The sequence below is a fragment of the Nannospalax galili genome, unplaced genomic scaffold (assembly GCF_000622305.1).
Source record: "Nannospalax galili isolate Female #2095 unplaced genomic scaffold, S.galili_v1.0 scaffold994, whole genome shotgun sequence".
Lineage (NCBI taxonomy): Eukaryota > Metazoa > Chordata > Mammalia > Rodentia > Spalacidae > Nannospalax > Nannospalax galili.
Window position 1 is genome coordinate 715240 of NW_008334099.1, and position 11923 is coordinate 727162.

The window sequence follows — 11923 nt, forward strand, 5'->3', positions numbered from 1 at the left end:
TGGATCTCTGTGAGTTCAAGGCCATCCTGGTCTACATAGTGAGCTCCAGGCCAGCTGGGGCTACAGGAAGACCCTGTCTCAACAAGACAAAAAAAAATATTAAGGAAACACAAAAAAAATGTTAAATAATAGTTTTAATTTTAGGGGAAATTGAACATGTGTGTGAGCTATAATTGGTATATAAGGTAATTACTTGCACCTCTGGCCTAAATTAAGGTTGTAGTAACTAGGTAGATGAGGAAACAGAGGAAGAAGGAAAAGTATGTATTTTGTGCTTAAGATATGAGAACCACAACAACTACAACTGCATTTTCTCTACTTGTTTACTATGTGTTCATGAATTCTTTTTAAAAATATTTTATTTTTATTTTATGTGTATGAGTGTATTGCCTGCATGCATGTAAGTGCACCCATGTTGTGCAATGCCTGCGGAGGTCAGAGAGGGCTTCGGATTCCCCTGAAACTGTAGTAATGGAAAGTTGTTAGCTGCCATATGGGTGCTTGGACTCAAACCTGGGTCCTCTGCAAGAGTAGCCAGTGTGCTTAACCACACTGAGCCATCTCTCCAAACCTGCTTTCATGAATTCTGAAAGTATTTTACAAAATTAATATATTCCTCACTCCCATTTTATTAAGTAGTTCCTATCACTATCTTCAACTAACAGAGAATATTCAAATGCAGAGTTTAAATAATGTAACCAAGATAATGACAATGGCATGTTGTAGGCCCAGGGAAATGGATAGAAGTCTTGAATGAGCAGTGGGTAAGTCTAAGGGTGAAAAATGCTGAGGTGGTGGACAACAAAATGTCAAAATGCTAGTGATTTCAAATATCTGAATTAGGCTCCAGAGTTACATTATTGCTCCTTAAAACTCTCATTTGAAGGCTAGGGATATAGTAGAACACTTGCTTAGCATGTGCAAGAACCTGAATTCAATTCCAACACCACAAAAAAACCCAAATTCACATTCCATTCTTAAAATCTTAAATACACAGACAACACCTTTTACTATATTACATAGAGCATCTAGTGTGTTCCAGACATTTATATCTAGCGTCCTGCCTCATTACTTTATATTTCTCCCCTTTAGATACACAGCAACATTAGTGCAGAACAAAGTACTTCAAATAGCAAAAAACGATGACACCCTTCACTTATACATTATTCATCATCACAAATTACTGTGTCATTTTAGAAACAAGAAAACAGGCTAGATAATACAGTTGTGTTGGGGTTAGTAAACAGATCAGAAATATGGCTTCTAGTTATAAAATCTAAATAAATAACATCAGTATATATAAGTCAGAAAGAAAATCAAACATGGTCTCACATTGTCTTTGCATCAAAAAATGACACCACAAAACTACTAATTTATTCATATCCTACTTAGTAGCTAAATTGCAACCATACCAAATGGTCATTTAGGTCAATTGCCTCAATCAGGGTTTTCATCACTTACCCAAAATTTTATAACAAGGCTTTAGACAATATTCTACAATATTCTGCAAACTATGTACTAAGTGTTTACAAGGGAAAGGTGATTAGGTAAGTAACTACGAAGACTGAAGATAAAATACCATCAAGTGCCTCAGTCTGAAAGAGGTTGGGGGCTTAGTTATGATTATAAATAACAAAAATTCAGGACAGAGTATTATAATTTCCAGAAAAGGAACAGTGATATGGGGCTTCAAATGAGTATTTATGGATGCAAAGGACAAGGAACTTTTCACAGAAGTGACTTTGTAGGTGGGCCTAATGATGGGTAGGGCGCTATAAGTACTGTACAGGGAAAACAAGTACATTATAAGACAGTTTAATTGTCTTACAGCAGAACACACAGTGATATCTGAACAATAGCTGGAGATAAGAAAAATCTTCTGTGGAGCCCAGGGACACAAGTAGAGCATAAGGATGATTAGGAATTGGGTGGGAAAATAAAGAAAATAACTGAAAAACAGAAGATAGAAAATGAGCTTTAAAAAATTCTCAGTGGTTATGATGGTTCATGCCTGTAATTCCAGCACCCAGGAGGCTGAAGCAGAATTAAAAGTTCAAGGCCAGCCTGCGTATATACCAAGACCCTGGCTCCATTGTTTTATTCCAAGCACATGCCAGACTCTATTTTCAATGCCCTGTACTACAAAAGTATTTTTTCAATGCATAACATCTAATATATATGTGTGTGTGTGTGTATGTATGTATGTAGGTGTGTGTGCGACTTATGTGTCTAAAGGTAGTCTTTTCTTCATTCAACAGTTTCAAACCATAAAGTACAAATGACTCAAGGTGAAGGTAAACATATAAATGTATCTAACAATAATAAGCAAGCGTGAGAAAGGATGAGTAATCTCCATCCATCTCCTCACACTAGAAACAAGCATTCTGGAAAGACAAATGATATCCAGACTAGGCTTGGTATCTTGGCAATAAGAAACCAGATAGCAGAAACACTAAGAACCCCATCTCCAAAATGTATATACTATAAAAATGAGGGTGATTGTGGTGATCTGAGTATGTCTTTTTTTCTCTCTAATTTTCTTTCATATATATTTGGAAAACTTAACAGGAGAGTCATATAGCACTCTAATGCTGCGAAAGTAGAGCCATTATTCAGTTTGGACTTGAGAACAGACTGGGTAGATGCATTATCTCTCTCAAAAGCCCCCCCCAAAACTTTGAAGAATAGGATGAAGTCATTTATGGACCTTGTTGTTCAAAGGTCTTTCTTGTCACATCACCTTGGTTAAATTGCCCAAAGAATGAGAAGACAAGCATATTAGTGGCTTTTTCTTTAGGTGATAAAATTCAGTGAGAATGTTAAATCACAAACAAAACATACATTCCACTCTCTGCCTTTGAGCAACCTATTCAAACTTCACAGGCTTTCTTTCATTTCATCTAAAATGTGTTTTAAGGAAGCCCCAAACTGAGAAGGAAAAGAAAGTGAAAGAATAAGTAACAGCTTATGTCATACACAGTTTTTGAATAAGAATTACTAATAGGCATTCTATAGAGAATAAAACTCATGTCCAATGGTCACACAACTAGTTAGCGGTGGTAGTGGAGTTCAAAACAGAGCTTTTTGTTACCCCAAACCAAGTCTCTTCAGTTTAAAATCCAAATTTACAGATTATTCTTTTTTTTCTGTTATTACATTGAGTGACCTACAGGTGCTTTATAAATGTTTCTTTTCATAATGAGGGTAATATTAGAGAAAACAAGGTATTTTTCCTTTGGCCCCCCTTTAGGGTGTGACTTAGTTTCCTCAAAATTCTTAAAGTTTTTTTTTTAAGTCTACAAAAAGCTTCACAAAGTAGCTGAGCAAGTCCATTTGCTCCACTAATAAGCAGTGCAGGCTGATGTCCGCCTCCAGGAACCCTTGGCCAAATCTTCAAAGGCCTGTACAGAACCTAGGGTTTGGCTTCCTCCAGCAACCAAGCTCAGTCCTTCTCTAAAGAACTGGCACGCCCTAAGCAGCGCCACCTAGGAGGCTCCTTGCAGGGTCTAAGCAATCAGTGTCAAGAACAGACCAGGTTACCAACTTAACCTCTTGCTCCCTCCTCCCTCTTTTCAGAAGCATCTCTAGGTACCTGCTACAGCTTGGAGGAAGAAGGTGTGTGATCTACGTGGCCTTCCGAATGTTCTGTCTCGCTGAAGAGTTTTTATATGTGTGGCTAAGAATAACCTTACCACTTAAAGCAGGACTGAGAGCACTGGGCCAGTACAGCCTGAACTGTACAAATCTATGCATTCTTGACCCCTTTCACTTCTTCCACGAGGCCTCTTCAAAAGCACCCCTTCTCTTAACATCTTTTTGCATAAACCTTTACCAAAGTCATTTTCCCTTGAGTTTAATTTGATTCCACATAAAGCTGTTACCTTTCCTCTCCCCCACCCATCCTACCCAAAGCCAAGTGGGTGTGTGCGTTTGGGGTTGGGATTAGAACCTAGAATGGTAAGCTTGAGGGCGGGTTCTGATTCGAGTCACTTACCACCCATGTCTCTAGTTGAGGACTCCTCAAGTGTCCGGAGCTCACGCAGTCCTTTCGGAGGCTCATACTCCAGAGCTGATCTTAAGACAGCTGTTCCCCTCACACCCGCCCATGTCTGACAGCGCGCCCAGCAAAGCGCTTTCGCCTTCTCTTTCTCGGTCCCCCACCTCCCAGTTTCCTCCTGGATGGAAAATGAGGGGGAAGAAGTAAAGGTAGGGAGTCGATTCAAACCCAGCTGGGCTACCCTCAAAACAAGGGAAACAAAGCTTTCCAGCATCCAAGCCCCGAATCCGGGCCAGCTGAGCAGAAGTCCTAAAATGAATCCTCCCACTGCAGCCTTTTCCTTGGCTAAAAATGCAGTGGCTTCTCTGGGGCGATATGGCAGGCATTGAAGCTACTCCGTTCCCCTTTTACCTCCACCGACTCAGTTCCGGCCAAGCCCATTCTCCACCCAGCCTCTGAACTCCTCACACCGTCGAGGAGAGAGGCAAGCTGGGGGCCCAGCAAATCACCCAAACCTCAGAGCACGACTTGAACGCAAAGTTGAGGCGAAGGAGAAGGAGTCAGGGAAGACTAGCAGACACGGCAAGAGTATCCCCCCGCCCCCCCTCCCCACCGCCGCGCCGAGCGCCACACACCCGCCGCCTTCCTAAAAAGAAAGAAGGGAGGAGAAGACGCAGGCGATTGGTCGAAACGTGTAGGAAAACACCAAACACCAGCCCAGGGCAGGGGTTCGGCGGGACCCGGCGGCAACTCTGGCCGGTCCTCAGGGGACAGGCTTCTCCAAGGCACCTAATGCCCCACTGCACGCCGCGCCCGCCGGGGCAGAACCTGGAGCACTACCGGTAACCTGAATAGGTGGTGTGCTTCGCTCTTTCTCTGCCCCACTAGGCCCAGAACAGAGGTGTGTTTAGCGTGAGGACTCCACCTAGGGTGGAGTTCCTTAAAAGGGACTAGTGGCCACTAGAGGAGAGCTGAGTAGGAGTGGGTGGAGATGTGTGGGGAGAGGAGGAGGAGGGAGGGAGAGAGGGGCGAGCCGGGCGGGGCCTTGGCGCTCCAAGCTGCCTAGCCCCGGCTGCCACCTCCCTCCATCTTTCGCTGCAGCAGGTAAAACTGAAGTGTTTCGGTTCATCCTTGGTCCCAGACAGGGGGTTTTGAGCACACTCTTCGGTCACTCATCCACTCAGATTAAGCGCTCTAGGGGACAGCTCTAGGGTGTGGTGATTAGGACTAAGGGATATCTAAGAAGAAAGGGATGGAGAACAGGAGAGTGAGAAAGCTAGTAACTATGAGCTGTTTGGTTTTTACCTTCCCAGGTCTCCATGGTAACATGACACTAGCAAGGACATCGAGGTCACAGTGTCTTCTTACTGATAAAACTGAGAGGAAAGGAGATTGGAGCTGGGTGCATATTCTAGCAATAGGTTAGAGGAGAAGGTGAGGGTAAAGGAGGGGTGGGTAAGATGGAGGAGTTGAAGATGAATTGCAAATACCATGGACCCAGGCTAGGAAAGTTGAGAAAGGCTTTCTCAGTTTCCCAGATACCAGTTCTCTAAGAACAGAGTTCTCAACCCCCTGAGACCGCCTCTCAGCCAAGCATTGGCTAAGATCCCTATGGAACTGAATCCAAAGGATAAAAGTCACATTTTCAGGATTCTTTGCCCTTGCCTTAAAGTCTTTCTCTAGCTCATTTTAATGGGAATCCAGGAAGTCACAGACAACTACAACCCTCTCCCCTTTCAGCAACTCTTCCCTACCACAATTCTTTTCATGGGGAGGCAAGAGAAGAGACAAGAAACAGAGGAGAGGAAGGGAGGCAACAGCAAAGCAAGAGAATAGGTACTACGTATGCAGCACCTAACATGGGCAGTTCGCTGAGCCAGGTACCTTTATGTTTATTATTTCTCCTTTATTCTTGATAACAACTCTATAATGTAGGTACCGTTATATTTTTTGTGCCTCCTTTAGCAAGCCCTGGTAATTGAATTCGGGGCCCTGTGTATTCTAAGCAAATCTTTGGTTGTTTTGTTTTCAGATACTTTCACTATGGAACTAGTGTTAAACTCACTATGTAGCCTAGGCTGGGCTCAAACTCACCAGCCTCCTGCCTCAGCCTCCTCAGTGCTGGGTTTACAGGTATGTTCTCTCATGCTCAGCTTCTTTGAAACAAGGAAACTGAGGGTCATAATTTATTATGTGCCCAACATGTATGCTTATTTGCTAGTTCTAGTTGAATGTCTTCTAAATGTCTCATTTTCCTTTCTTGCCCAATCTGTTCTTCCTCATGTAGTTCACCACACACCCAAACATTCAAGGCCTACTTCAGCACTCACCTTTCTGGTCCCTGCCTATGTCTCATGCAGCAGGGCTTTTGCTATGTACTGGTTCTTACCTGTATTCTAAATGCCTCGTTGATAATCCCAGGGATTTTCCACTCTCTATGCCTTGAGACACCTGATTTGTCTAAAGTATTTTGAAAGGACTAACTCCTCTCTATTTAATTCATTCAGGCAGAACCATTGCCTTTTTCACCTAGGGGTACTTATTTGCATTTGTAATAGATGTATTCTTAGTAACAATAGTTACTGAGCATTGACTGTGTTGAGCTCTGTTCTAAACCTCATTTGAATCCTTCTGACAGTGGTATAGGCAGGTATTATTACTATAATCACTTTTATGTGAAGAAAATGAAGGACAGAGATTATATGTACTTGCTACATGAAACAATGTCCCTGTAGTAAGGGTTTTATAAATGACTCCCTGTCTCAGTATGCCATATTTCTACCCCTGCCCAACTTACAAGGAAGACTTATTGACATGGAACCATACGGTATACATTTTTACATATTTTTGAAAAGGCGGTAATCTTATCCCTTGTTTGAAACTTTACATTCTTAATGTTTGAAATTTAGAGAGTATTGCTCAGTAAAGGACTTTCACTACTCTAGGGCTATTTTTAGCAAGGATGGGAAGTTTAGATTCAAGTGTATACAAGGATGTCAAATTGTTTATACCAAGGCTAATGCATTTTTGTGATGTGAAAAAATGAAGGTGATTAGATTTCTGTAGTAAAGTTTTAAACTCAGTAGCCACTAGAATTCCCTAGCTAGACTAGGTGCGTCCTTAGGTCATCATGACTGCCTTGTTCAATTTGGACAGGCTCCTTAAAAAGAAAAACCATTTATATTCTTGCTAAAAGTTTTCATGGTTATCTAATTTATTTTATGCCTTAGTTTTGTCTTCCTAGACTTTATTTATTTTTTAATATTTCATTCACTATTTTTATTTTACGTATATGAGTGTATAGCCTATATGTATGTAAGTGCACCCAAGTCATGCAATGCCCATGTAGTTCAGAAGAGGGCGTTGGTCCCCTGAAACTAGAGTTACAGATGGTTACTAGCTGCCATGTGGGTGCTGGGAACCAAACCCGGGTCCTCTGTAAGAGCAACTAATGATCTTAAACACTGAGCCATCTCTCTAGCCCCCTGCCTGGACTTTATTTGTACAGAGAACTTTGCATCAGATCCGCAAATTCAGATTTTGAAAAACACAATGTAAATTCTTAAACCTTGGGTAAGTAAACTTCAGATTCTTTCCCATCTATTCTTACACCCATTTAGTCAATAAAACATACTGAGAAGTTCCAAGCCAGCTGGGGCTACAGGGAGACCCTATCTCAAAAATACCAAAAACAAAACAAAACAAAAAAAGAAGCATGCTGAGTGTTAGGGGGAAAAATAAGAAACATCCATTCTCTCCTAGGAGCTCCAATGTAGGAGCCCTTGTTTCATCATACCCAGCCTATTAGTAGTGCACATTTTTCCTTTGAGTTTTTAGTCATGGCCTCAGTCTTTGTCAAATTAAGGCTCAAAGGTGACTCACAAAGAACTATGTACCTCAGGACCACAGTTAGTGGTAAAAACAGGACATTTCCTTGATATTCTTCTTTATTTTTCCATACTATGAATTGAACCCAGGGCATTGTGTATGCTGGGCAAGCACTCTACCACTGAGCTACACCCCAGCCCCATTCTTTACCACTTGCCATATCAAAAATCAGCATGGCTGATGGCGTGTCAGATGGAAGGCTGTGTGGAAGCAGACATGAAGAACTATTAGTTATAATAGTTGTCTTTTAGGAAGCATCACAAGCTTTTCTTTTCTAAGATGGCTTAAGCAATGAAGCAAATAGCAACCTGTAATAACTTCAACTTCTTCATTTTTACTCTAAGCCTAAGGGGGACTGACTGCTGGCAGAAGCGTCCTGAATTCTCTACATATTCAAAGAATCAAAGGAGGAAAATGAGAGTTCAATTACACATTGAACTCAACAAAAGATGACCAAGAAGCATGCAGGCTCCTAGGTCTTACAAAATGCTGTCCTTCTCTACCCTTCTTCCTCTTCATCCTCCTCCTTCTCTTCCTCCTTCAGAAAGTCAGCTGACAAACTAACAGGGTGGAGCCCAGATGAAGGCTGGAGGGAAAGGAAGAGAAAAAGCCTCAGTAAGAGGGCCCCACCCTCTCTGTTCCCAGTAGAACGATTTAAAAAGGCTTGAAGAGCTGGGGCTAAGGGGAAGGTGGGGCAGAAACTGGTGATGTGAGGAAGGGTGGAGACAAGGGAGGTGACTTAGGGGGCCATCAGGGTAGAACAGCCTACAGATTGGGAGGGGAAGTCAAGTATAAACAGAAAAATCTGCACCTTTATGTTACTGTTGTTCATGGGACAACAAAAATGTTGCAAAAACCAGTGCATAGCTCAGACCTAGTGGGAACAAACTTACCCTCCCCTGGTACATTTTTGCTCTGCAGTTCCCTGCAAATTCAGTTAGAAGGAGACCTTGTGCCTCCCTACTAGTGTTGAACCTTGACCCAGTGTTAAGCTCCTCCCACCTTGCACAGCACCAAGGTTACTGGCAGGAAAGGATAAGGATACTGGGGACAAGGGGTATCTATTTAGCTGAGAGGAGAAAGCCTGGAAAAAGATTGTGGAAAGAAGCTTAGTTTACGAACTGTAATCTTCAGCAAGTGCCGTCACATTTGTAAACACCTGTTTCATCACCTCTTTCTTTACAGAGATACTGTTGGTACTTCACAGAACTATCAAAAAGATTAAGACACAGAGGAGGCTTTGCAGTGACTAATGAATTTGCATTTTAGGGCCCTTTTCCAAGAATGTGAAGTGTTGAAATGTTTTTCTTCCCCCCCCCCTTTTTTTTTGACTTTGAGATAGGGTCTTACCGTAGTCCCAGCTGACTGGAACTCCAGGCTGGCCTTGAACTCACAAAGATCCACCTGTCTCTGCCTCCTGAGTGCTGGGATTAAAGGGGTATGCCACCACACCCGACTGAACTGTTTTTCTTAAATAAAGTCTCTATAGTCAATCAGCAATCAGACCCTACAAAACTTACCTCAGCGCTGGCTATAACCTCACCAGGGAAGCTCTCAAAAGTTACCTATTATTATTCTTAGCCATGGCACCTGTGAAATCTATGAACTTTGAATCACTTTGGCCACAGAAGAGGTAATGCCCCATGTTGTTTATATATACCCTAGCCCTAATTATATTAATTTATTAAAAACTATAGGAACTAAAGTGCTTGCTCCAAGACATTCAGAGGCATGATTAAATTCACCTTAAGAATGGCCAGTGGGGCAAGCTATTAAAATGTCTTTACCCATTAGACCTTCCAAGGTGTAGTATGTGTTGGGCACTGTAGGCTACCACAGTGCACTCATGACTCCGAGGGCAGCAAAGTGCTGCACTTCCTGGGAATGAGGGTGCAGGGTTCTTCAGGGCAATTCTCACCATTGCAGTTTTTCCATCAGAGCTCCAGGTGAGGCCCTCTATCCTTTGGGCCAGGTCTTCCCAGTAGGACAAGGCTCTGCATCAGGGTGGTTTGCTGTTGAGGCCATCAGGCATTGTGGAACAGGCTGAAAGTGAGTTTCCAGTTTGACTGGCCAGGGTTTTTGAGACAGTATTAAAATCTTGAGAACAGAGATCTGGACGGTACTCTTCTTTTACTTTCAATCGTGTTTGTTTTCAAATCTAGAATGAGTATTCTGCCATTTTCTTCCCTACACTGCCCTTTAAAAACAGGCAAAATTGGAACTGCTGATCATAATCACCAGAGCCCATGGCTGAAGTTCAGGTAAAGCCAGGGCAGGAAGGTTAGGAATGATTTCCCCTTTAAGAGGCCTCCAGTAGTCCACAAATCAGCAGCAGCATCTTAGGAACTTGCTAGATAGAAATCCTTGGCCCCCACTAGAACTTCCTGAATCAGAAAAGGGTGGAGCCCAGCAATGCATTTTGGTAAGCCTTTCCCATGCAGCCAAGGTTCACAGGGCCTCTGCAGTGGTTCCTTCCATGACTAGACCTCATAGGTCAAGGGTTAGTTGATCCTCATCCCTAGGTGAGTCTCCTCCTCGTCTTGGAATTCTGACATGAATACTTGAAGGTTCTTCATGATTTGTTTGTTAATGGTATGCTTGCTATTATAACCCATATGTAAATGGTACTCTGAATACATATTTATATATGCCATGTTACTTTGTGACATTATTCAAACATTTGTATGTGTATTTGTGAAATTGTATCAGTCATTTAAAAAATATTTCAGCCTAAGTGTTCCAAGAGATGTGTTAAATAAAATTCTAATGTCCAGCCTGATAAAAAAGAATGGCCAGTGGACCAAAAGCATATGGCCAGAATGTGAATTTCCCCTGGCATAGTACTATCCCAGACAGGCTCTGGCAGGCCTACCAACTCCTATAAATTTAGTGTGTCTTAGGCTGATAACTTTATGAGTAAAAAGCTTGACTAGTTGTGGTGGTGGTGGTGGTGGTGGTGGTGGTGATTGTGTGTTAGAGCAAGAAGTTGGGCTCCCATGGATTATCACACCATTTTAGACTATAGAAGTTACCACACCCATAAACTGGAGGGAGGAAGAGCCTTTATAGTCAGCAAGCAGGTCAAACCAAAAAAACTGGGAGCCTCATCCTTACTGGCAGGAAAAGAATAACACCCTTGGTTTTGTCCCTAGAGTGTCTATTTCTGAGCCAGGAAACAAATAAATTTATGAAATTATCTAAGAATATATATATATATATATATATATATATATATATGATAGGAACTTCTTTATCAGTAAGATAATCCAGAGAAATACTAGGGCTCTGAATGTCCCCAATGTCACAATAAGCAGTTCTCACTTCCACAGTAGAAGAGTATTGTCTATTTCCCACTGTCCACCAAACTGGTAGGAAACTGATCCTTCCCTTGAGTCCCATTACAGTCTATCACTTCACACAGAAAGTAAAAGGGAAAATCAAAATGGGGGTTATGTCCTTGGTGCTTTCTTAAAGTATTTCTGTTAACACACCTATTTCTGTTAACATGCCTATTAAAAGTATTGTGAATTTATCCTTTATTTCCTTTGTTTTTCATCAAATAGCCTTGTGTTGTAGTTGTTTTAAATTCCCCAAGTCAATACCACAAATATAGTTAAAGTATTCTGACAGAGAGTAGCAGCACAGGGCATTACTTTCTCAAGTCAGGCCAGCAAATGAAATTGAGTATGGCAGGCAGATTAGCAGTAGTAATTCACTTCCTAAAATGAGATAAATGCTTTGATCAGGGGTGAAAGTCTACTTAGTATGCCATGGAGATACAGGTAACAACACCTGTTTACATGGTAGAAACACACAATTGAAATGGTCAGGACTGTGTGAACAAGTGGAGGAAAATACACAAAATTACTCAGTGGTTAAGAACACTGGTTGTTCTTGCAGAAGACCTGGGTTCGAGTCCCAGCACCCACATGGCAGCTAACAACTGTCTGTAACTCCAGCTCCAGGGGATCCAACCACCTCTTCTGTGCTCCGCGGGCATTGCACGACATGGGTGCACTTACCTACATGCAGGCAATA

At 42.0% G+C, this 11923-nt stretch overlaps 1 protein-coding gene across 6 annotated transcripts in view; it reads right to left on the reverse strand.

The window, feature by feature from the left end:
• Klf8 (Kruppel like factor 8) overlaps positions 1-11923 on the reverse strand; it is a 257155-nt gene that overhangs the window by 107983 nt on the left and 137249 nt on the right. Inside the window, exons 1-2 of one of the 6 annotated variants that reach the window (XM_029561701.1) lie at positions 4409-4422; positions 3995-4175 (exon numbers count right to left, since the gene is read on the reverse strand). The exons of 3 other annotated variants lie outside the window; for them this stretch is intronic. In XM_029561701.1, the coding sequence (XP_029417561.1) occupies positions 3995-4001 (7 nt within the window). In that variant the 5' untranslated portion in view covers positions 4002-4175; positions 4409-4422. Of the gene's footprint in view, positions 1-3994; positions 4552-11923 lie in introns of those variants that run through there. 2 more of the 6 variants (XM_029561700.1, XM_008829259.3) reach the window with 2 other exon arrangements.